Source organism: Equus asinus, chromosome 1 (genome assembly GCF_041296235.1).
Source record: "Equus asinus isolate D_3611 breed Donkey chromosome 1, EquAss-T2T_v2, whole genome shotgun sequence".
In the NCBI taxonomy this organism is placed as follows: domain Eukaryota; kingdom Metazoa; phylum Chordata; class Mammalia; order Perissodactyla; family Equidae; genus Equus; species Equus asinus.
In genome coordinates this window covers 191,459,328-191,485,367 of record NC_091790.1, presented here as the reverse complement: position 1 = coordinate 191,485,367, position 26,040 = coordinate 191,459,328, and the positions used below count along the sequence as shown (strand labels likewise).

Here is a 26,040-nt window from a genome sequence, read left to right as displayed (position 1 = left end):
TAATTCCATTCATGAGGGCTCCACTCTCATGATAGAAGCACCTCCCAAAGACCCTACCTCCTAATACCATCACATTGGGCATTAGGATTTCAATATATGAATTTTAGGGGGGGCACACAAACACTCAAACCATAGCAGGGGGGAACTCAAACCTTAAATAGGATAGACAGGGAAGGGCCTTCTTTGAAGGTAACATTTGGCAAAGATCAGCCAGGGGATGAGGGAAAGAACTAGATGTCTCAGGTAGAGGCTTTTAGGCAGAGGAAACGGCAAGTGCAAAGGCCCTGTGGCAGGCATATGATAACAATGTAGTGATATTTATATTGTGTTCAGACAGTTATCATCTGTGGACTAGTCAGCCGTTCCACAGCCTTGCAGTTCTAGAATATGCAGATTAGAGATGGCCTAAACAATCTAGGCAGATTCACTTTTCTGTTCAATTCCACATATGTTTGTTGAACACCTACGGTGTGGCAGGCATCGTCCTAGATACTTGTGGGACACAATAGTAAGACTTAGACCCTGCCTATACTGTAGCTCAGAGTCTACTGAAAATGCCATGTACTCCACTACTTTATCAGACAGGATATGAGCAATGTCCCAAGAGGAAATTACACTGTAGAAGTTCAGAGCAGAGAGAACACGTCCACTGAAGATAAAGGGAAAGTTACATGAATGAGGCAGAATTTTATTCGGGCCTCGAAGCTTGAAGTAGAGTTGAAACAGTGGCAATGGTTGGAGGCAAGCAGTTAGAAGGCTAGGACATTGATTCTTCTAAAACAAGATTCCTAGTGAAATGACTGCAAATAAGCAGATTTCCCAAAGTTCAGGGTCCATTTCTCTTCCGTGATGATGCCATTCTTTGTTTCTTAATTCTAATCAATATAAATGCAACATAAAGGAACCCATGGGGGCCACCTATGGTAATAGCTTAGTGTGAAGAGAAATAATCAGTTGATCTTTTCCAGGAAGGCTTTCTTATCTTTAGGCCAAAGCACAGACCATTAAGTTCCCCCAACTGGCGCTCGTTCTATTTATAGATCCTGTGTGGCAATGCACGGTGCTAGTCATTTGCTGAGAACAGGTACAGCAGGCAGATATATTTTGCAAACAGTTTCTGATCCACAGTTTGTCTTCGTTAAGAACCAGTTTTTCTTGGAGTAAAAGCTACCTTCCTATGCCAGCAAAAGCATTTTCATAAGTAGGAAATAACGAACACAGGTAGTAACTGTTTAAGATGTATGAAATTGAAGTTAGGCAGGTGCATGAATGGATGGGGAGTTTGCCCAGGAAAGCTGGCTCTAGGTCTTAGCGTCAATTATTTTTCTGAGTTCTATGGGTGGGCAAATGTTTGGGAAGAGAATTACTGTATTCATTTGAACCCCAGTTTGCATCCCCCTTATGGGAGGGTCAGTCCACAGGGCTGCCTCTTCAGCTGAGTGCTCTGTCAAGCAGATCACCTCCCCGACAGAGGAGGACGGTTCTTTAGGCGACGCATAAATAGGCACCATTTAAAAATTGCTGTTTGCATTAAATTTAATATTCTGTATCTCTTAACGTTGTGAAAACAGCTTAAGCAATACTAGGAGTCATTGTTTCGAGTGATAGATAGTGAGTGAGTATTTCATTATACCCGGGAAAGCCAATGATTCAGATTTTCTTGTCCCGTATTACTTAGATTAAATGCAATTCTTCTGTAATTGCTTCTAAGCCTGAAACAAAGTGATAAGATAAATGCTTTGAGTAGAGACTGTCCCAGATTATTAGGATTTTTCTCTTTATTCTTCTCCCTCTTTCTCCCTTTTTTCTTTCTCTTTCTCCCTCCCACCATAACCCTTCTTTCTTTTTCTTCTTCCTTCCTTTTTCTCTCCCTGGTTACCTTACTCTTCCTCCTCCCTCTCCCTCCCTCCTTGAACACCAGGCCAATTATAGGGCAGATGTTGGTGTTCTTATTCTGTTATTCTGTTGTGAACCTCAGATGGACTGTAAATTCCTAAAATTATATACAAAATTTTGGGCTATCAACATTTGTCAGTTTTTCTGCTGAGAGCATTTATAACTTTTTTTAGATCTTCAAAAGAGTCTGTGACCAAAAAAAGGTTGAGAAATACTGGTCTAAGATTACATAGGCGTCATCTCTCTTCGGGGCTGAATTTGACTGGAGACTTCTCTGAAACACTGGAGCTAAAGAACTTCATGTGGTTCTGCAACCACAGGAGCCAGTCCTAGGAATGTGGGCTTGGTCTTCGAAACCACCAGAAAAACATCCTACATCCAGCTCATTCATTTCTGCCCGTGGTTAAGGCTGTTAACCAGATGCTAAGCAGGATTTTCTGTTTTTATTAAAAAAAAAATGAAGTTATAAAGAGATAAGCAGAAATATCCAAGCAGAATATTTGTGGATATTTTATGCTTTGATTGAGGAATAAGAAACTATTTGAATGACCAAGGCTTGAGCCTCCACATGTGGGGGTATCTTCATGATTACTCTATTTTAGTCCTTTTCCTTTGTAATCAAATTGAGATGCTAGGTATCCATTTGCTTTGTACTTTAATTTCAGTCTTCTTCCTAAGATGATACAAGAACCAAGTTAGAAAGTGTATAAAATTTCAACAGACTCAGCGTATAATATGCTGATATCAAGTGATCTATTATGGTATTTGCACATGCACAAATCAAGGTAACTATTTTGGGTGGAATAAAGGATGGCAACTGTGGCTGTTGTAGGTCTAGAGAGGGTGGGGCCAGGAACATAAGTAATCATCTTCCTTCTCATTAACCTAGTTGGGCTTCTTGAGCTAGCAGAGGCAAGGAATGGCTGGGTAGGCTGGCTTAGTATGGATGCCCTAAATTTATGGAGCTGTTTTCACAGGTGAGAATGGAAACAGTAGTCTATGAGCTAAAGATGAGCAGATGCTGCTGATATGAGATAGCTTGGGGGAAATAGGTGGTGGAAGCCTGGTGGAAGACAAAGACTCAGGGTTTGATGGGAATCAGGGCCTTAGGAAAATGGGATGGTGTTTTTTGGAGACTAGAAGAAGAAAATAATGTCTCATGCTGATGATTCCAGAGCAGGGAAGGTGTGCATGAATGTAGAAATGCAAAGGTGTATAACATGCATGGCAAAGAAAAAATGCGGGGCCGGCTCCGTGGCTGAGTGGTTAAGTTCACGCACTCTGCTGCGGCAGCCCAGGGTTCGGATCCTGGGTGCGGACATGGCACTGCTCATCAGGCCACGTTGAGGCGGCGTCCCACATCCCACAACTAGAAGGACCTGCAACTAAGATATACAACTATGTATGGGGAGGTTTGGGGAGATAAAGCAGAAAAAAAAAAAAGAAGATTGGCAACAGTTGTTAGCTCAGGTGCCAATCTTTAAAAAGAAAAAAAAAAAAGAAAAAATGGAGTTTGAAAGGATTGGATGAAACCCACAGCAGGATTAGCACATGATCCAGGATGCTGAGTAAAGGGGAGAGATGAGTCTTAGATGACTTAGGTTTTCTGTTTGCAGTGTTGAAGACATCTTGATGTTGAAATGTTTCCAATGAAGTAAGACATGAGAGAAAGTCACAGAGAAGTAATGAATAGCTGTATCTTCATCACATTTAGTTTGAGCTACTGACAAGAATATCAGTTTGAGCCATCTTAGAAGGGGTAGATTCAGGGGTAGAAAAGGGAGATGTGTTTGTCCTCCGCCTGCAGAGAGTAGCTGGGTCCTCTGACATGGGTGGGCTCAAGAAAGAATGTGCTTGGGTTGGACAAGCAGAGGAACAGTTGTCCTCTCCAAGTCTGAAACCTGGGCTTGTGGTATATGCTCTTTTGCTGTTCATCACCTTTTTTGATATGACCTTTCATTTTCTTTTTCTAACAGGTAAAAAGGATAAAGATGTTTCCCCCTGTTTTTAAGTGAAATAATGACTTCTTTGTCTGCCTAGCCATTGCAATGATAGTATGAGAAAGCAATGTTTACATCTATCTGGCATTAAAATGACTTTGGATATTCATGAGTGAGAGTCATAATTTCAATGAAGAAAAAAATATACATGAGGATCTGTGTGTGTACTAAATAAATCTTTTGAAATCAATCATCTGTTCCAAGATATTTATTTAATTCATACTCTAAACACAGTATCCTGCAGGAGGACCGGAGATGCTAAACAGAACACTGGTAGAGTATGGTGATTAATCTCTGGAATCAAATTGTCCGGATTTAAATCTGGGTTCTGCCACTTACTAATGATGTGATCTTGGACAAGTTGCTCAACTCTTGGGTCTTACTTTCCTGAACTTTAAAATGGGAATAATACTACTACTTTCCTCATACTCTTGTTGTAGGGATTCAATGAATTAATACACATTAAGCATTTATAACAGTGCCTGGCAGTTAGTAAGCACTAAATAAATATCGGCTATTATTATTATTGCGTTATGCAGATTACTGCATAATTGAATACATAATTTCTGGCCACACTATGAGTGACAGCTGTAAGGCAAAGAGGTTCTATATACACAACCAGAGAAAGAACACGGAGTGAGGGAGGTATCTGAGAGAAGCCGTGTTGATCACGGAGGCCTGTCTGATACATGAAAACGTTTAGAATAGGGCCTGGCACACAGTGAGCACTCAAAATTTAGTTATTTATTGGTTGGTCTTAAACTGGGGTTCTTCACCTTGAGAACGTCGGATGAGAAATCTGTATAAACTGAGATGAGAAGTATAGAAAAAACCAATATTGCACCTCTTGTCGTGGCTAATTACGGGCTTAAAATAACATTAATTGAAGAATAAGCACTCTTGGCTAGAGATCTGTTTAATCATTGGTCTCTTGAAAAGCAATATACTATAGTGGCCAAGAGCACAGGCCATGGAGCTAGTTTGCCTGAGTATGAACGCCAGGTCTGCTCTGTACCAGCTGTGTAACTTTGCATGAGTTATTTCCTCTCTTAGTTTCCTTGTCTGTAAAGTGGAGGTAATAGTAGAACGTGCCTTACGTGGTTCCTTGTGGGATTAAATTAATTAATATGTGTAAAGATGTAACAATACTTAGCACACAGTAAACACTCATAGTTACATGTTTGCTGTTTTTACTGTGATCAGCACCTCTTCATGTCACTCACGGCTGAAGGTTATTTCAGGGTTAAGGCACTCAGAGAGGGACCATGGGCAGACAGTCCTCCAACTTCCACTTGACTGTGCGGTGGGCTGTAGTTTAAAATGACTCTGACACACTCAACGGAATTCTTGCCCCTCTCCCAGCCTCCAGAACCCAGCCTTAGCATTTTTCCTTTAAGAGATTTTTATATCAAAAATCGGTCAAGATTTGCCTCGTCCTTTGAAAAATTTCAGAGGGCAGACACAGTTCTCAAATGCTGAGGAATGTAGATGAGGCATACTTATTTAATTTACAAAAATTCCTCTTTCACTTTACACATGTCATATGAATAGCAAATGGATGTATAAGTGTGTACATCATATAAGGGGTATTTGTCCCATGTGATTCTCTTTTTATGAATATATGCGCACACTTTGTATATACATATGTATGTGTGTGTATATATATAAAAATATTTATAACATATTTATAAAGATGCTGCCTACTCCCAGTTTAGAGTTAATCTTTCTTTCCAGGAGTCGGTATCTATTCAATGCGGTTATTTGTGAAGCACATATGGAAGTGATTGAGGATCTGCATTTTGGTGTTGCCTTTGCATTGGCTTCAATTTTGTGTCTTTTTTAGCCCCTCTGTCCACCCTGCTGTCTTGGTAATCTTGGCGTCCAGCCCCATTGCTCGTAGCTGCTCCATTTCGTCCTTGGCTGTGATGGACTAGCTCATCACCGTGAGACAGTGGCTTGTTTTTGTTTCGTTGCTGATAGCTATGTGGCAATACTGAGGACACGTGCCAGTTCAGTTTGGCATACTGAGTTTGGACAGGAAGCTGTTTAAATAAAATCAGATATGATATGGGGGTTCTTCTTACGCCTCACAGTATGCACTACTGACCTAATTGGGTGATGTTTTCCTTTTGAAATGAAACTTAAAAGGCATGTAGACACGATTTAAGAAAAAAAAATTTTTCATTCAAAGTCTGAACTTCAAGTTTTAGGAATTAGAGGGTGTAGACTCTTGTTTTTGTAATTTAGCCAGTAGCTCAAACATCTAAGGGTAATTCCAGTTCTAAGCCGTGGTGGCATTACTGATCTTTAAAATAACATTACCGTTAAAATAAAATTACAAAAATAAGGTCATGTGGAAAAATTGTCGGACGTGTTCTACTTATCCCCTTTCACTCTATCCTTTGTTAATCCCCTACCTCATAGGTTACATCTGTCATCTTGTTTTCTCTGACTTGATATTTATTTCCATTGAGGGACAGAGTACAAGCCAACACCCAGTAGTTTAGTGTGAAAGCTCTTTTCTCTAATTTCAGCTGCCACTGGAATGTTGTTCTCAGCAAACTTCTTACTGACTGACTTTCTTCATCTTTAGTCACTTATTTTGTGATATAACTGGTAGGTCTAATCAGTCAGTCTACAAATATTTATTGATATTGGTCACAATTGATGGTTTAGGGGAATTATAACGGAAACAAGGTACAGCTATTTTGTTGCAATAGGTTCTGATGAAATGGATTTAACTTCTTGTATATATATTCAGCTACATTGTATCAGCCAGTGATGTTACTGCGTAACAACCCCCCCCCAAACTCATTAGCTTTAACAATAATCATTTATTATTATAGTTCACACATCTGTGCCCTGGCTGGAGATTAGCTGATTCAGGTGGGGGACAGCTGAGTGATTTTGCTGTATTCAGCTAGATTCACTGACATGTCTAAGGCCTGCTGAGAGCTGGCTGATCTTAGCCAGGTTCATTTGGGGTAACTCTTATGTGTCTGTCATCCTTCTCCTGGGATCAGTAGATTGTCCTGGCACATCCTCCTCATGTGATGGCAAAAGTACAAGTGTGTAAGTCCAGTCATGCAAACACATTTCAGGACTCTTCTTATGTTAGGAAACTAAGATCCCATCGGCCAAAGCAAGTCATGTGACCAGTCTGAGGATGGGGAGTAGTCCGCCATAGGAGGGCACTGCAAAATTACATGGTAAAGGACATGGATTGAGGGAGGAGTGAAGAACTGGAGCCACAATGTCATTTATTACATATGTTAAGGTACTCATTGACTCTTGTTGAGTCAGGGGACGCTGGATGGGCCCCTTGAACCCCTGCGGCTTCTATCTAATAATTACCGTCATAAAGCATAAAGTAGAGCAGGCAGAAGCAGGCCATGTCCACGTGTGATCACCCAGGGACAGTATATTCCCAGTACAGGAAATTTAGAGATAGTATAACATTTAGAGAAAAAGAAAGTCACACATGTTCTGAATTATTCCCCTGAGATAGTTGCACTATTTTGGCATATTTCTTTTCAGTCTTTTTTTCTATCACTTTCTTCATTATTAGTATATAGATTTATATCCAGGCTTTTTTCTTAATATTCTATTGTAAATCTTTGCCTCGTTATTAAAAAGGCTTTGTACGTGTAACATTACTGGCTGCCGAAATATCCCAATGTATTGATGTACCAAAATTCACTAACCTTTCCCTTGCTCTTTAATGTTTTGGTTGTTTCAGTGTTTTGTGATTATACATAATGCCTCAATGAGCATATTTGTGCAAAAATCTTTATCCACATGTTTAGCCGTTTCCTTAATGGAAAGAATTCTGGTCAGGAGTGCAAAGATCCAGGTTCTGTTACTAAATTGCTGTGTGTTTTAGACCTGCGTGTCAGTTTCCTATCTATAAAATAATATATTTGAGCTTGATGGCCTTAAACTTCTTTCTAACTCAAAAAACATCTTTCAAGATAGAGTAATAAGTTGCTGTATTGAAGTGGAAGCGTGAAGGCACCACCAGTTGTCTGTCCTCAGAAAAGCTTGGGAGGAGAGGCAGCTTCCGTCGGCTTCTCATTGGAAGAGTTTGTTGTCTTTGAGAGAGCAAGTTTTGTTTCACAGTTCAAGCATCATCATTTGCCCTTCAGTCTCCATCCCGGCTATAGCAATGATTATATATGTATAGAATTTTTAAGTAGAGGTGTAGGACACTGAACATTAAGACTATAATCTATCTTGACCTATTTTATGAATGTGTGTGCTTTGAGAAAGGCTTAGCTAGACTGGAAGAACTGATTTCACTTTGTATTTGCTTTTTGTATTTGTTTTTGCCGTTTCTTTTGTTTGCCTTGTGGATTAAGTTTCGTCACCATAATCAGAACTGCATGGACAGCGGGTCAGGCCTGATCTCACAATTTCCTGGTAATTACATGTGACCTTTTTCTCAGGGGTGCCGCCTTCTTGTTAATTTTAATATATACCTAGGCTGTATTTCATCTTACTCTCTCTCTTCCAGCCTCTGCCAGGGTAAATATTGCTCAATGTGGACAGGCTGCAAGTGTTGACTGCAGAAAGCAGAGGCATCAGCATATCATTGCTGAATGGAGAAAGTGTGATCTGTGCGCTCTCTGTCTCTCCAGCCCTTCCTCAAATCTGTCCTGAGGGTGTCTTCCTCACATGTGATAGAGCCTTCTAGTTCCTAAGCTCCTTTGGGGAGAGGTTCTAGAATCTTCTTTTGGCTCCTCATGCAGTTGCTTCCCTAACCTGAGCCAGGCACCCATCTGGCCTGCAGAGGTCTGTGTCAGGTACAGTGTGGTCTCCCTCCTCTGGCCACCATCAAAAGCCCCTTTGTTTTCCCCCTTCCCCCTCGGCCAGGAGGTGGCACTCACCCCGAGAGAGATGGAAATCCCCCAGCACACCACAGCACCGAGCAGCTCTCCAGAACCACCTCTGAAAGCAAAACATCTTCGACCAACAGAAGTCTTGCGCATCTTTACTTTACCTCAGGAAATAAATTGGGGCTCTGATAATTAATCATCAATTATAAGTTGGATTTAGGGAGAAAATCATTTTCTTTGTGAATGTGAATCTAACTTTTTCTTGTGATTGAAGGAAGTTGCTTATGAAATACCATTTTAATAATTGCGAACTTCAGTTTTTAGCTTCTGTGCCCGCTCTCCCCCGAACCCTAGCAGTTGTGAATGATTTTTATCTACCTTTTCGTAAGGAAACTTGAGTCTAATTCTTGAGTGTAATGTGAATGACTTTGCTTGCCTGTACAGTAATGGTTCACTAAGCATGTGGTGTGTGTGTTTAAGTGTTTTTATAAAGCAAGGAGCATATCTTTGCTTTATTTTAGCCTCATTTTAGTAAAACTGGGATCAGGTAAGGAATACTGACTTTGGGAATCTCTGACTTGTTTTTTTCTTATCCTATACTTGTTTGCAACCTCCTTGTCTTTTCCTTTCCTACCCTCCTCCCCCCTTCTCCAGGGCTGTGCTGAGGCACTGGCTCTGAAGTAACTTGGTAAGAATCACATGGTACTGCGTAGGCTCCTAGAAGAATGTGTGTTAAATGATAGTGGTGCTTCTGTCTGTTCTGTCTTGTTGCTTCGTTGCCATCCCCAGGCCTTGTGATAATCATGAAAGCCAGTGGCAAGCCAAGACCCAGGCTTGCTAAGATCCATTCCTTTTCTCTGCATGAGTATTTAGTCCATTTCAGCAAGGGACCGATGTTTGTTACAAACTCTGAGGTTTCCCAGAAGGCTAAGTAAAGTTCTAGAAGTCTAGATCAGGTTTAAGGCATAAGTGGGGTCATAGGGAAACAGAAGAGCACAAAAGGCAGAGAGTGAGAAGAAAAAAGCCAAGAAAACAAACAACTTTCCGACAGTGAGAAGGATAGAGACCTCGTTTCCATCATCTCTGGTCCTCTCTCCTGAGACCTGGTTGCTAACCATTCACTTCTTATTTTTAAATGTGCTTACTTATTTTTGAATAGATAATACATTCACTTGGTTTGAAAACCAAAAAGTATAGAACATTACACATTGGAATTCTCCCTCCTATCCTGTTCCCCATCCACCAAGTCTCCTCCTGCTTGGCTCAGGAAGTCAACTTTTCTCTTTCGTATGATCCCTCTTTAGGCACACTTACACTCAAGCAAATACTAATGTAGACTCTTACTTTGCCATTCATTTCTTTATCAATTGATCTTCTCTCTCACATCCTCACTTTATTTCCTGTTATTCTACTCTCAATGATTCTTTGTTGGAGCTTTCTTTGAGGAGAAAGATCAGTGGTCACTTGTTTTAGTTATGCCTGATGACCTGAACAAATTCACATGTGTGTTTGTCTTTTTCCCATAGATGAAGTGGAAAGTGAGAAATGGTACCTGTCTGCAGACTTCCCATCAACAACCATCAAGACAGAGCCGATTACGGATGAACCACCCCCAGGACTCGTTCCCTCTGTCACTCTGACCATCACAGCCATCTCCACTCCTTTTGAAAAGGAGGAACCTCCTCTGGAAATGAATGCTGGGGTATACTCAATTTTCCATATAAACAGATTGGATCAAAAGATACAGATCCTCATTCTCCAATAAGGCATTTAATCTTTTTAGAGCTAGTGGCTGTCTATGTTTAAGGATATATGACTATGTATGTACGCATGTATGTATCAAGGATATATTGATTTGGTGTCAGCATTAATTATCTACTTCCTTTAAAGGCATTGCCTAGAAAAACTGGTGGCAAGTCTGATTTTATTTTTTCTATGATTTCTATTACAAAATAAAACAGATAAATATCCATGGTAAAAAAAAAATTTTCTGTAGGACTGATTTTAAGCCTGTGGCAAGGGAGTGGTTAAGATGATGATGCAATCCATGGCTTACAGGGCCATGGCTTTCGGGAATGCCAGTTCCTATGTTGCATTTTACCTTCCTAAGGCATTGCTGAGTTGCCCTGACCCAATACAGGGGTCTCCCACCTACTTGTTCTTATTGTATTACCTGTAGAGTACATAAGAAATTGGAATTTCTTCCTTGCTTGATTGAATCATCCTTGTACATCTTACAGATGTTGGAAGCCAGTCCTAACTTTCCTTAAGTTCAAAGCCTCAGGTTATTAACAATGACTCCCCTGACATTCTTCAAGTCAGGTCTCCTCTGAGCAAGGGGGAGTAGTCTGCCTGGACAAGGTAACTCAGGCGCAATAGAGACCCGAAGCGTAGCTGCATATCCATTCTTAGTGCTCCTACACGCTATCTGTGTGGGAGATGAAGCCTTGTAGGATGAACACCTCTGCAACTGCCCTCTGTCACTCCTTTCTCAGTAGCTGCCTGAGTCCCTTTATTGGACTGGGCTTCTAGAATATGTGTTAGTCTCCTTGCTGGACATGATTTTAGTTCAATTGATTTTTTTAGGTTTTTTTTTTGAGAAAGATTAGCTCTGAGCTAACATCTGTGCCCATCTTCCTCTACTTCATATGTGGAATGCCTGCCACAGCATGGCTTGACAAGCGGTGCCACGTCCGCACCCGGAATCTGAACCGGCGAACCCTGGGCCATTCAAGCAGAATGTGTGACCTTAAACACTGCGCCACTGGGCTGGCCCCTAGTTCAATTGATTTTTAAGTGTGTAACTCAGAAAGGTTAGGTTATGGTCTTGCTTCCTGTGCTTGGGCCAGATGCCTTTTCTCCTTTCTCTACTGAGTATTTCATGGTTAGATGTTGTCAGTTATCAGAAATCCTAGAGAGAATGGATGGGCTTGGCTCACGTAGTTCCTACTGCAGGACAAACTGGTGGAGGCCTGTGGTCCTTTAAAAACTTACCAGACTATTTCATGATAAAATACCTCCATATTACCTTAAAAACAGTAGAAAAAAGCACTGATATGTGAGCTCTGGGTTTTTAATTTTAGAATTGTGAGGGTTCCATCAACGGTAATGCCAGGTTTGGCAGTGAGAGAAAGGTTAAGAACTAAAACACCTCCTTGTCAAAGAAGCAGCTTGTGCTCAGGGGCCTCAGCCGGCTCCCGAGAAATGAGGCTGCCCTGAGAGGGGGACACAGATGACAGATAGCTCCCCTGTGTGTTTCTTCAGGGTTGTTATTAGTTTTTAAAAACTGTGTTTGAAATCCTTCCTTTAGGTTGACTCCTCGTGCCAGACCATAATTCCAAAGATTAAGCTGGAGCCTCATGAAGTGGATCAGTTCCTAAACTTGTCTCCTAAAGAAGGTCTGTGTGCCCTGCCTCCATTCCTTCGGGTTACGAGGTGTCGGGGCAGCGTCTAAAGAGAAAGGGAATGTGGGAGAATGTGCTGGGGTTCGTTCGTACCACAGGCACAGCTTGCTTTATGAAAGAGCTCTCTTCTGAAAAATCTTGACTCTAAATACAAATTTCGAAAGCTAAATTTTATTTACCCATCTATGTACATGCTTAATTTCCAGCTGAAGCTTTTACTTTACTTTTACTCCTGGCCAGGATGATTTTTCAAACCTTTGTAGGCTGCTGTGAGACTTGGGTGCTGGCGCTCAAGAGCGCTGCTGCTCTGAGGCCACGCTGGTGAACCTGTGAATGGAACCCAGCTCCCTGCACTGGAGTGAGGACCAGGAGAAGCGAGGAAACAGACTCCATGAAGGCACCTTGCCTGTTTAAAACAACTCTAGTTGAAACCCTTTGTAAAGTGAATTCACAGTTTCTCTCTCTGATCCGTTCAGTATTTTTAAACGTTGATCTTGGATGACAATAGTTGCAAGGAGCCTCCTACCTATTTGTAATGTTCGTGTATCTCATGGGCTTCTTGCCATCCATTTAGAACTAAGTAATGTCATACTTGAAGTTGTCATGCTTTCCCTTTGTTTTCTTCTCTATGTCGGTTTCTTTCTGACTTCTCCCTTTTGTTCTCATGTGAAGCTCATTGTCAGGACTTCTGAACACAGACCCCTAAGTCTCGTGGAAGGTAGAGAAGCAGTCTGCCTTGTTGGCTCAGATCCCCTGCATGGGCCATGCTCTTCTTCATTCTGTGCCTTTGGTCATGCCATCACCCCCCTTTGTATTTATATTTTCAGTCCAAGTTTAGCAGGACGGTTTATTCGTGTGGTCAACAAGTAAGAAATCTGTATTTGTCTTTGTCATAGAAAAGCTATGTGTGCTGTGGTGTGTACTTAACGTGTTGACGTCACACACGAACAGTTCTCATGGACGCCTAGTCTACCTTCATTCCACTAGAAGCTAAGTCAGGATTTGATTTGTGAGAATTTAATCAGGGTTGGCATTTGCCTTTATTATCAGTAAAGAAAGGATTAAATTTAAAAAATTAATAATATGACTAGAATCCATATTGAGATATTTCTTTGCACTGAGTGACATGTATTATTAGTTCCTTTCAGCTTTATATACTAAATATTACTAATTTATATATTACTTGCTTTCAAGTAATTCCTTTTGTTTTTATGACACCTGTTACTGCTATCGCTATGGAATACACTTGCTCTTTTAATTTATGTTGCAATATGTTTCAGAAAGTGTCATAAGTGTAACAGCAAATCCCATCGTGGCTTCAGAATCTGGGATCGCTGGAGGAGAAATGTTTCAAGAGTAAAGTGAATGGCGGTCCTTTCTCATTATCCTAGACAAACAGAGATTAGGAAATTCAATCCCCTTGATACCTCAGGGCTTCTAGGCAAAGGACCTCGTTGTCCCCAGCCCTTTCAGTAACCTAAGAGTGGCATTTCACATGATATTTAGAAATCTGATACTGAGGCACCTGTGGCCAGGTCAGTAGCTCTTGATAGATGGGAAAGAGGAGATTCAAGTTTGCTTCGCGTTTCCTGTCATACATTTCCGTTTTTTGTGGGACACCCTCTGCCTAGAAAGGAGAAAAGTATTATTTGGCTGGTGCCAAGTGAAAGGGACAGGTAGGCTCTGGGTAGGTCCTCTTGGCTTGTTCTCCCGAATGTTCCAGCACAGCGTGCAGACAACGGGAGCCCCTAACAGGTTAGTCAGCTCCCGGTGTTGTTTTTCTTTTAACCATTGTTAAAAGATAAACAGAGGTGTGTTATAAATTTTGAGTTTATTTGAGCAAAAATCAATTCGAATCCAGCAGTGCCAAACCGGAAGTGGTAGGGAGTGCCCCACCAACAGAAGCTCCGAGGGACTTTTATAGAGTAGAGGCGGAAGCAAAGTAGGGGAATGATTGTTGGCTGTAGCTTACAGCCCAGGTGGCTGTCTGTGATTGGTTGTCCTTAGGTTTTGATTTCATAACCTTGAGGCATTTACAGGCTTAGATTTTGGTTTGCTTACGTAGGCTGCCACAGCATTAAGGCCACCTCAGTCTAATTGCCTCCTTGTTTAATTTATTTAACACCATAAGGTGCCATAGGTATTTGTGCCGTTGCGAAAACCTTGCTTAACCCTCTCAGGACTCCTTTCTAGCCGAGCACAGATTTAAGGCTCACACTTACCCTGCTCAGCTGCCTGGAACTGTTGGCAATAGAGGTATGTAGGATTGTTTTAGAATATTCTTTAGCTCTCAGTGCTCACAGACACTAAAAAACCCAGGCAGCTATTTGGCAGAGAACAAGGAAAACATCTAGCAAAAAGTAATATGTTAGAAAAAGAGGAAGAGGAAGGTTACAGTGAGAGAGAGAGAGAGAGAAGAGAGAAAGAAGGGGGAAAAAAGTGTTCTGTGAATGGTGGGGGTGGCTGAGAGGGACATCACCTGTTGTTACCTCGGATATTCAGGTATTTTAGAAGGAGTGAGAGCTACTTTGTTGCTTGTCACCTCCAAAGGCAGCTCTGGATCGGGCCATTTTTCTTAGGTTGGTCATTGTGCCTCAGAAAGGCCTTGCCATCAACGGTACGTCAGGCAGTCTCTGATGAAGAGAAGAGGAACAGGCTGAGGCCCTTCCGTGGCCCCAGGCAGTTCTCTAGCCAGGCAAGCCCAGGGGTGTGGGAGGCACCCAGGCACCATGCCCAGTTCAGAGCTGTTGTGCTAAGGGATGCGTTGTCCTGGGGGCCCTGGGAGAGGTGTAGTCATGAAAGGCTTGCCCAAGATTATGTCCCTTGGCTTAGTAACTGTGGCTGGCTCTCAAGGTATTTCAGAAGAATGAGACCCCAGAACTCTTTTTATCAGGTTGAACTCAGAGTGGATTCTTCCTCCAGGAGCCCATTCCTGCTGCCCTGGAAAGGGACGCCCACTGCGGCTCGCGGGCCCTGGCAACCAGTGTGTGCCTCCCCAAGGAGAGGCGAGGGATGGACTTTTAGATGCTGAGAGACTTTGCAGGAGAAAGCCTCACTGCCCCTTTTATTTCCCAGTGCCTATTTATCTATCTACAAATGGATTTCATATTTTCTACATGAAGAATGCCTGGCATCTTGCCTGCGGTCCTACCATGCACATTCCTCTAGAAATAAATGAACTATTCTCAAACCCTCATGGGCTCCCAGGTTTCGCGATTTTTTTTTAAAGATCATCATATTAACATGGTTTACCACTCAAACAATAGAAGCTACACAAAATGAATACAGTGAAAAGTTATGCCAACACAGTCCCTATCTACCCTAATTTCCCCCTGCCCCCATCAGGTCATAATTTTATCAGTTTCTTATCTATTTTCCAGTGTTTCTTTACACCGATACAAACAAATAGGAGTCTGTATTCTCTTTCTCTCCTTTTTCATACAAAAGGAGGGCTCCATTATACACTGTTCTGCACCTTGATTTATTTTAACCCGCTCCCGACCATACATCTTGGAGATCTTTCCACATCGGCACATGGAGATTCCTTATTCTTTTGTTCAGCTGTCCCGGGTTCCTCTGTATGGATGTGCAGTTGTTTATCCGCCCCCCCCCCCCACCCCACCCCCCCGAGTCCTGCTTTGTTGCTGTCTGATGGATGAAATCTGTTTTCTTCTTTCAGCCTCCGTGGACCACCTGCACTTACCGCCCACCCCACCCAGCAGCCACAGCAGTGACTCAGAGGGCAGCCTGAGCCCCAACCCACGCCTGCACCCCTTCGGCCTGCCCCAGACCCACAGCCCGGCCAGAGCCGTGGCCCGGGCCCCCTCGGCCCTCTCCAGTTCTCCTCTCCTCACAGCGCCTCATGTGAGTATTCCACCTGCGTCTCTGGGCCTGAGCCCCTTCCTTCTGTCACTCAGAGCTTCGCCCACAGTGGGTGCCATTCAGGGCCACTTGATTTTCATTCTTATCAGAAAGTTTATGTTTAACTGCCAAAGCAGGTGATAATCTTAAAAGAACATTTTTTATGAGCTGCCTATAATCTCACAAAGCTAACACAATTCTCTTCCTGTGCACACTTCCAGTTTTTATTCATACGTTTATTTTATGTAGCTATAAGCATGAGGAATAAAAACGTGTTGTTTTTCTCCTCAAAGTTATATCACAAATATTTACCATCAATCTAGGTGGTCCTTATGACCTACAATAGGAAATAACTTATTTTTTAAATAAGCAGTCTTTCATGAGTTTGGAAATCTCTCTGAGATTAGACGCTTTGATGTCTAAATCTCAAAAATACAATTTAACCCTCTTTTGTCTGTGGGTCAGCTCTTAACCTAGCGACTCAGGTGTAGAAATCATGAGTTGTCATTCATCCCTCACGAATATAAGGACACCATTTTCCAAATAAAAAATAGGGATAGATAATTAACTTCTTATTGTTCTGAAGAGTTCCTTGATTTCTTTCAAGATTTAAAAATTATAGTCAACCTTATTGAATTTATAATATCACGCAGAGCAAATTTAAATGAAATGAGATATTTAAAAATTCGATAAGAACCATCTATTGATGAACATAATTTTGAAAATTTGAATTCAATCTGTCTCAGAAAGTTCTAGATTTGTGGCCACATTTTTATGTATCACTATTACTGAAGTCAAGGCAATTAACTCTTTCCATCTCTATCTTTACCTTCTCAGCTCTAACCGGACACTTCACTCCTTCGATTACTGGAATAGTGTTCATCCTGTGTATCTGTGTGTCCTCCCACAATCAGTCTGTTCTACGTGTTCATGGAGGAAATCCCCCCATATCATCCTCTTGCTCAGCAACCATGTTGTGTTTCCCTGTTAACTACTGGTGTCAAGCCCTAATACCTCTGCTTGGTACCAAGGGCCCCCCCATGTGTGCCCCAACCCACTGCTGCTTCAAGAACTTCTTGCCCATGGTAGGCAGAGCGGCTGCTTCAGTTACTCTTCAAAATACTGCCTTTTGCGTGGAAGGCCCTCCTCTCTCTACGTAAATCATCCCCTTTCTTTCAGGAGGCCCAATTCAAGTCTTACCTCCTACCCTAATCCTTCCCTTAATCACATAAATTCAAGTGTTCTCTTTCTCCAAATTTTTAATGTGCCCTGAGTTAATATTACGGTGTAGCGTTTAGTTGCTCTCATCCTTTCTCGTGTATCGATTCAGTCTCAATCTTGATCATTAGCTGCTTGCGAGGTGGAATTTGTTTTCAGTCTTCCACGGCATTTAACGTGGAGCTAATATGCAACAGGTATGAAATTTGTTTGACTAATTATAGACACGTCATTCTAATTTGAGTTAAATGAGATGAGCTACAGTTCTCATCCTTGCTGATGATGGACAGTCTGTGACCGTATTGACCAGCGACTTCCATGGAAAGTGCCTATAGGTGTATCCCTGAGAGCCCTGGCTCCTTAGCTGTAAGTAGAGGATAAGGAGTGACCCCTCGTGTGTAGAGAGCATCTTACAAAATTGTTTTTTTAAGAGAACAACCAAACTCTTTCCCACAAACAGAGCTCCAAGTAAATCCTTCATCACTTCAAGGCCAGGAAATCTCTAGGGATGTGGGAAATGAATTCTGTCCTTTAATTTTGACCTTTCAGCTAGAGGGGTACTTTCTGGGAAGTCATGGGTGGATATTTCTTTACCTTTTCCCTTGAATTATAAATCTTGGGTTATAACAGTCACATGAGAGTGTCTTCTCCATCTTTGCTTCCACTGTAAAGTACCCATTTACCACCAAAAGCAGATGGGCATCCTTTTCTCTCAGCCATTTGCAAGGTATTATAACAGACTCTCCTCACCCCCAGGAGGAGATTCCTCAGTGTCCTGGGTGTTTTTCTCTGACCCTCTTCTGCTTCTTGGTCTGCATAGAAACTGCAGGGATCAGGCCCACTGGTCCTGACAGAGGAGGAGAAGAGGACCCTGATTGCTGAGGGCTATCCCATCCCCACCAAATTACCCCTGACAAAATCAGAGGAGAAGGCGCTGAAGAAAATCCGGAGGAAAATCAAGAATAAGGTGAGCCCTTCAAATCTAGGCACTTCTGTGAGCAGAGACAGGGAGCAGAACCAAGCCCACATGCTCTCCCTCCCTTCCCAATGGCCAACACTGGCCCAGCCCATGGTGGGGACCAAGGCTTGCCCCTGTCTTCCTCCAACCCCTCCATCCATCCTCTAGGCCACTGGACTCCCAAATCGGGTGTGCACCCTCCTTAGTGCCCAAGATGATCCATTCAGGGATGGGAGGAAAATATTAGAACGTCCATTTACATTTATTTTTTTGTTGCAACCTTTTAAATTTCTGTTTTATGATGTGCACCGTATTTCCTTCTAATTGGCATGTATATAATTTGTAAATAAATATAAATACATTACAGGTGTTTGCTTAACTTTTTTTTCTTGATAGAGGTTTGATTAAAAAGATTCTGCAGACCACCCTTCTATACCTGGGTCCAGCAGTCTCCTGGTTCTAGTCCCCTACAGTGTGAATCAGGGCTGGTGAGGCCCAGGGGCAAGCCTAAGGCATGGGTAGAGCAGGAGGGAGGAAGCAAAGAGAGGAAGAAGGAATGAGTTTAGTTATAACTTTCATCCATGTGCAGAACCAGGAGGGAGTTTGTATGTGGCCAAGCCCAGCTGTCTTCTTTTATATTTTATAGTCGAACCACCGGAGGTCCATGGAGTTGAAATCATTTAAGACCATAAGATGGTTTATGACCCACGTATTCTGTTCTGACCACTAGGGCCTAGTTTGTTGGAAAGTAGGTGAGAGCATAGGTTGGTTGAAACCAGAGAGGAGAGAAGTGATTAACAGATGAACCAGCAGGTTAAATAAATGAGGAGTGGCCACAAAAGTGAGCAAGACTTTGCTGATTTCTGTGGTAATGGCCTCCGTGTCTTGCATTTATGCCTAATCGGTTTACTGATATAGCTGGAACTTAATCCTTTTTTCTCCTTTTATATCTCAGATTTCTGCCCAGGAAAGTAGGAGAAAGAAGAAAGAATACATGGACAGCTTGGAGAAAAAGTAAGCCTTCTGCCAAACTGGTTGTGTTTATTGGGCGATATACATAGAGAAATGTGTGTGCCGAGCATCTGTTTTCCATGAGAAACCTTCATTCTGGCTGCCATGAAAGCTGGTTGGTTAATCAGCTATGTTTTGACTGCCCCCTAGTGGTTTTTAGAAGGAAAAGCTTATACGGACGGTGAGAATTAGTACACTCAATCTTAGGATCCTTGAGTCCTTGAGGGCTTCCTTTCAAGCAAGTACAAATATTAACGTTTGGGCACGTTCCTGGAACTCCTCAGAGGAGAGGCACTGTTTGGCCAGAAGGAGCAGTGCTAATTAATCAGTTCCCATTGGCCACACTCCCTCGCTCCTGAGAGTAAGCAGACAGAGAATGAAATAAGTCAGGTGGCATTCTTTATTTCTGTCCAGTATAGCTCATGCTATAGGCGAGTGACTTTTTTACAAAAGACACCTGATGGCACCTTCTGTTCTTCTGAAAAGGCTGGAAGGTCAGGAGGGCTGTTAGAAAAATATGAATTCAATTCAATTTTGTATTAGCCCTAGAAATAATTCTCCAGCTGACCAACTAATATCAGTTTCAGACGGGAATGTGGCCCCAGCCCCAGCAATGAGTCTTCTTGTGTCTCTGGGGAAAGGAGTGGTCAGTGGATCCTGGCTGGTTCTTGAAGTTCCTACTGAAAGTTAGTGCTTCTACCTCCTGATTGAGATAGTGGTAATTTAGCACTAAGTAGTCCTGTTTTGTTCCATCATTTTCTGTAGGGATCCAGGGTCAAGATGTTTCAATGAAAATCTCTTTATTGCCTCGTTGGGGCATGCATGCTCCACCGCCCGGATTGCTTGTCTTGAGGTCCTGGGTTCTTGTCTTCCCCTCTCACCCTATCCAAAACCCCATGGCTTCCTGTCAGTCCTTCTGGCCAAGAGTACAGTTAACGGCGCCCAGACTCCTGTAGTGTAGAGGGAGGAGTGTGATGGGCATTGAGAGCAGGAGGGAAGGGCTGAGAGAAAACAAGGTTGCAACACCCTAAAAGAGTTTATGTTGTGTACCATCCCTATCGATTTTCCACTATTGAGGCACTTGCTACTCAAGTCTAATTTTATTTTCTTTTGTTTCCTTTTCCTTCTTGCCAACTCAGGTTGGCCGAGCTCTCTCCCTCACCTCCCTAGAACAACTAACGCCCGTCTTCTTTCTCTGATCTCCACCTACCTCCACCCTAGCTGCTGCCTTAGTGTTTGCTCTTCTAATAAAACTACTTTTCTTCTTTCTCTCTCTTCTCTAGGGTGGAGTCTTGTTCAACTGAGAACTTGGAGCTTCGGAAGAAGGTAGAGGTTCTAGAGAACACCAATAGGTAAGTGTCGCTGGAGTGAGGAGCTGGTGGCGCTGCCTACTGACAGGCAGGGAAGACGGGGCGGATCCAGGACCAGAGCCGGAAGGAAGATGGAGGTCACGGGACAGCCCTACTCCGCCCACCTGTTCCTGCCCCACACCCACAGCATATACACACTCATGCGCATCCACGTTCTTTACTTTCCTAAAAGAAGTAAGATTAATGAAGAGGCTGATCATGGCTATTATAAGCGGGTTAAGGAAGAGGCTTGGAGGAAAATAAAGTCAATATCTTTGGTTCTCCTGAAAAGGACATCAAACTTCAGACATGGACAAGGAGGTACTGGCCACTTCCCTGTCGCCCAATTTGAGTAAGAAATGGTGTTTATTCATGAAAAAAAGAGAAAATCAAGTTTATTCTTTTAAATTACAGTTTTGAAAATTAATTAGCTAATTAATTAATTACATTTCAAACCCATTTTGAAAAATAACTGCAGGACAGAGTGAGTTAATGAGTTCTTCCAGCATGCCCCGTGCCAGGCGCTGTTTTCAGCACTTTACCGTATTAACTCATTTAACCTTCCAACAGCTCTGTGAGGTGGTCCTATTACCATCTCCATCATTCAGAGGGGGGTAACTGAGACTCAGCTGGTTAGGTCATCTGCCCACAGTCACACAGTTAATGCTAGAGCTGCATTTAGATGCAGACAATCTGGGTCTGGAGCCTCAGTACGGAAGGAGCCTAAGCCAGCCCGGGTGGGGCTAGTGGTTAAGATTCGGTGCTCTCACTCCTGCAGCTCTGGTTCATTTCCCAGTCAGGGAACCACACCACCTGTCCATCAGTTGTCGTACTGTGGTGGCTGCATGTTGCTTTGATGCTGAAAGCTATGCCACTGGGATTTCAAATACCAGCAGAGTCACCCATGGTGGACAAGTTTCATCTTCCAGACTAAGACAGACTAGAAAGAAGGACCTGACCACCCACCTACCCACTTCCCCAAAAAATTGGCCATGAAAACCCTATGAATAGCAGCAGAGCATTGTCTGATAGAATGCTGGAAGGTGAAAGGATGGCACAAAAAGACTGGGCAGGGTTCCACTCTGCTATCCACAACAAGTATTGAGCTTTATCCCTGGGTCATATGCAAGAGAAAAGGGTTAAAGTATAGGGTTAAGAAACTGGAGTTGGGGAGCATTCATCCAGAATGTGTGTGTTTATGTGTATGTGGCACATACCTGTGCTTTGGAAAGTAAGGTGTTTGTGAGTCAGGGGATCCTGTTGCTCTTAGTTGTTATAGATCTGACAATTCAAGCAGGGAAAAGTTGACTTTTAAGTAAGCAAAATATTAATTAATCATTTTAAGGCTTAGCATTAATGCCTAATAACAATTTTGCAAATGTTAATGGATCAAGTTAAATCTATTTGCATGTCTTTTGATAATAACATTACATTTGGCTCCCATTTCCTAAATATTCATGGTTTGTTGCTCAAAGAATAGGCTAATCTAGTCGTGAGTTAAAATTGCCATCAGCGGGAATATTGGACATTGTGGCCCCACTGAATTTGCCTCTGCGTTTCTGGGAACATGAGCTCATATAGCAGGTGAAGGGCAGTCTCTTTAAGTGCCCTGTAGACAGACTGCAGAATTAAGTAACTGTTACCAGCTCCATGTGGTATTGCCTTGATCCCCTGAGACAGAGGAGATGGTTTCCAGTACCGCTTTAGGATTCTGGTTTCACGGTCGCCTTTGGCCATTAGTCTCCTGAGGCTTCATCCCTTCTTATCTCCACCTTCACTCCTGCTAGAGTGTTTCTCTGGGTCCTGACCCCCTGCCAGAGTCTGTATCCATCTCTTTAGCATCCTGAGCAGATAGGAGTTCTCACGCCCATCCTAGCACTTGCTGCCACAGAAGTCCCTTGTTCACAAGTAGGACAAATCCAGGCCATGATTTGGTGAAAAACGGAAGAGGAATCTATCCAAGATAACTGTCGAGTTTTGTCCAGGTTTGGTCTTGTCTAGGGGCTCTGGGTGTCAGGTCTTCCCGCCGCCACATGGGGGCAGCAGAGATGCAGCACGGGCTGTGCTGGGGAGCAGCGGGCGCTTGGGATGAAGTGTCTCTCCTCCCCTCTCCAGGCCGACAGTGTTGTATTATATTTTTTTAACTTAAAAAAAAACCCAAAACCCACACATGACCCATTGTAGAAAAAATGAGAAAATATATTTTAAAAAGAAAAAAATTTGCCATCTTTTCACCTAGAGAGATGCTTACATTTTGGAATATTTTGTATGTATTTATATTGTACATACTGTTTTGTTAAGAAATTTTTCCATTTAACCAAATATACTGGCCATAGTTTCATACCAATAAATGTATTTCTACAGAATCCTTATTTCTATCAGATTTTGGTAAAGAGCTCTCGTCTGAGGGACATTGACATAAGGCACATCTGATTCCATGTGACAACAATCCGTGTTTTGCCAGTTGTTTTTATCTTTTTAAATAATGGCTGTAGCTATTTTACTATGATGTTGGTTATTATACCACATGAGGTATGGGAACATATGACATGTTTGAGCTTGGGGTCAGCATAGCCCATGTTCTTCCCTGAGAGTCAGTGACGATCTTCCTTCTCTTCTTTACTGGCTGTGGAACCTTTCTCCCGTCGTGTAGCTGACTAGAACCTCCACTGAAGAAAAGAAGTCTGCCTCATGAGATCGGTACTCTTCTCTGTCCCTTGTCTGTCAGGAGCCTCCTCTGTGGTTCCCCCAGAGGCCCTGTGCGTCTTCTCCCGTTTCTTCTCTCTTCAAAGCTTACCTCTTGTGGACAACTCTTTCATGGTCGTAATGGCTGACAATGTCTTAATCTTTAATCTTCTCACAGAAATCTCATCAGGGAGCTCCTAGGGTCATCATTTCTAAAGTGCAGCAGCTTTTGGTGTGTTTTGACTTGAGAGGTCAAGAAACAAAAGCAGAGCTGCGCTTCTTGCAAAGGGCAGGTGGGCCTGCCTTCCCAGCGGCTGCCCCTTCCCCCTTTCTCCTCTTGTTTCTTGTGAGGGCCTCCACTCAGAGGGCACCCCACTAGCCAAAGTGACTGTAATGTAAGCCTTGGCAATCTCCTGCCCAAACCAGTCAAGAGGAAGTCGGTGCTTTGGGCGTGTGGTAAGGGGAGACTTTTGGACCCTTTGCTCATGTCACGTCGTGTAGGTGACCCAGTGTTTGAACTAAGTACAGGGCTGGGCCTAATGAACACACACCTGTGTTTGTGTTCGTGCTCATGCTTCTTGTATTATTATCCTTTGGAGGAGCTGCACAGAGGTAGGAGTGACTGCTGTATGTGAACAGGATGCTGGGAGACCAGAAGTAGTGGGGGACACCTTGGGTGCCATTGTTTCCGATGGCATGACATGGTGGGAAAGGTGAGTGGGTATTTTATCATTGATCAAATTAAAGAAAAAGTATACCTCTTTGCATTTTAGCATTTCTGTGCTACACCCCTTAGGGGACTTTTCCATCCGGATGAAAATGTGTGCTCGGAAATGAGTCGGTCCTGAATCTTTCCGTTTGTACTGGCCTCAGCAGCAGCTGCCTGGTATCTTGCTGGCTTCTAGGTGAAAAAACCCTTTCACCTGAGCTCAGAAAGCTGCAAGAGGATGGGGATGGGAGAGATGAAGAAGTCCTCTTAACCCTTCTGCAGCCTGACTGCAGGAGGCTCTCGGAGCAGAGCTGAGGCCATGTGAAGGCACCTTCACTCTTCCTTTGCTGAGGCGGTCCGCTAATGGAATGCCATTGGGAAACGTGTAAGATGAGAGATGCTTTCCCAGGGGGCCCTCTGTATGGGGCCCCTGGGAAATGTATGCTCAATCAGGACATACATTTTCACTTAAAAGTCCAGGTGAGACCCATGCATGGCCGCTAGAGGATCCTCTTGGCTTTCTAATGCTTATCATTCACCTCTCTAAGCTACAAGCTCTCTGGATGGCCCTACGCTTGTCTCATTCCTGAGAAATCCTGTCTTTCCCCCTTTATATCCTTGTCTTCTGCACAACTGATGTGCAGACTCTGCCCAGCCCAGCAGTGTTGGGCGTTTGTGATTCAATTTGCTCCACTCATTTCTTTTTTTTTTTTTAAACAAGTTTTATTTATTTATTTTTTTTGAGGAAGATTAGCCCTGAGCTAACATCCGCTGCCAATCCTCCTCTTTTTGCTGAGGAAGACTGGCCCTGAGCTAACATCCGTGCCCATCTTCCTCTACTTTATATGTGGGACGCCTACCACAGCATGGCTTGCCATGCGGTGCCATGTCTGCAACCGGGATCCGAACCGGCGAACCCCAGGCCGCCGAAGCGGAACGTGCGCACTTAACTGCTGTGCTGCTGGGCCAGCCCCTCCACTCATTTCTTATTTTGCTCTCCTGCCTCTATAGGGCAGTGAGCTACAGATCCCCTCCTCCAGCCCTGACTTGTAGGAGCGTTGAGACTTGAAATGCTCTTTAGAGGTCATTTTATTTAACTGCTAATCATTTTATTTTATAGAAGAGGAAACGGAGACCTCATGAGGTTAAGGTCATCCAAACATTTAAAGGTAGAACAGGGACTAGAACTCAGCCTCTTAATTTTTAAATCTGTCCTTAACTTGATTTCTCCTGTGCTGTGCCCCTCTCTCCTTCAAGGACCACTGCCTTTCCCCAGCACAGGGCCAATTCTAAACCTTAGCAAGAGGGCTTGCTTTGGACTCTGTGTTTTAGAGGATCCTGCTCTAGCTCTCCTCTAGCCACACCCCTCTCCATGGGATGAGTAGTCAGCAGGACCAAGGAGATGTGTCTATCCAGAGCTCTCACTCTCCCCCTTCTAGATCATTCCTTGGTACCTGGGATCCTGGAATTCCCTGCCTCAAGGGCCTTAGTCCATTTTCAAGGCCTGTGTGAATCTCTATGCCAAGTCTTTCTCCAAATGGTAGATCTGGCCACCAGTGGGCCACCCCTTAAGCTGATAGGGTGGCCAAAGATAGCTCTTTGTGAGGGCTGTGTATGGAATTTGAACCTTGGCAAATGTGTGTCTGAAGTCCTTCACAGTGTGTTTGATTTGGGATTCCATTTGATCTTATTAACAGAAGACATGAAATTCCTGGGTCGGAGACAAAGGACTTCGTTACTCACAGCACAGCAAGCAGCATGCGCATCAGCACATTTGCATCGGTTCTCCTCACCCTCAAGTTCTGTGATGGATCTGGGTGGATGCTGTGTTCTCAGGGGGTTTGTGTGACAGCTAAGGAACCTAAGCTTAGGGAATCCACTGCTTTTATAGCAAGCAGTAATTAAGCCTGGTTTTCACCCGGGGGAGACATTACCTCTTCTCTCAAGGTTACCAGCTTCATAAACAACCTATATTATGGCCCGTGGAGAAGAGCAATCAGGACTTTTGTCATGGCGTTGTCAGTGAAACATGTAGGAGCATGAGACCCAAGGAGAACTGTCTCTCCCAACTTGTGTGGGGCAGAGCCAGAGATGGGAAGAGAAAGGGAGCAGCC

General features: G+C 43.2%; 1 protein-coding gene across 1 annotated transcript in view; it reads left to right on the top strand.

The window, feature by feature from the left end:
- The window catches only part of CREB3L2 (cAMP responsive element binding protein 3 like 2), a 107,346-nt gene that overhangs the window by 68,520 nt on the left and 12,786 nt on the right, over positions 1 to 26,040 (top strand). The window contains exons 3-8 of the mRNA XM_044778361.2: positions 10,258 to 10,433; positions 12,042 to 12,129; positions 15,815 to 15,999; positions 18,035 to 18,181; positions 19,128 to 19,186; positions 20,467 to 20,535. Of these exons, the coding sequence (XP_044634296.1) occupies positions 10,258 to 10,433; positions 12,042 to 12,129; positions 15,815 to 15,999; positions 18,035 to 18,181; positions 19,128 to 19,186; positions 20,467 to 20,535 (724 nt within the window). The remainder of the gene's footprint in view (positions 1 to 10,257; positions 10,434 to 12,041; positions 12,130 to 15,814; positions 16,000 to 18,034; positions 18,182 to 19,127; positions 19,187 to 20,466; positions 20,536 to 26,040) is intronic.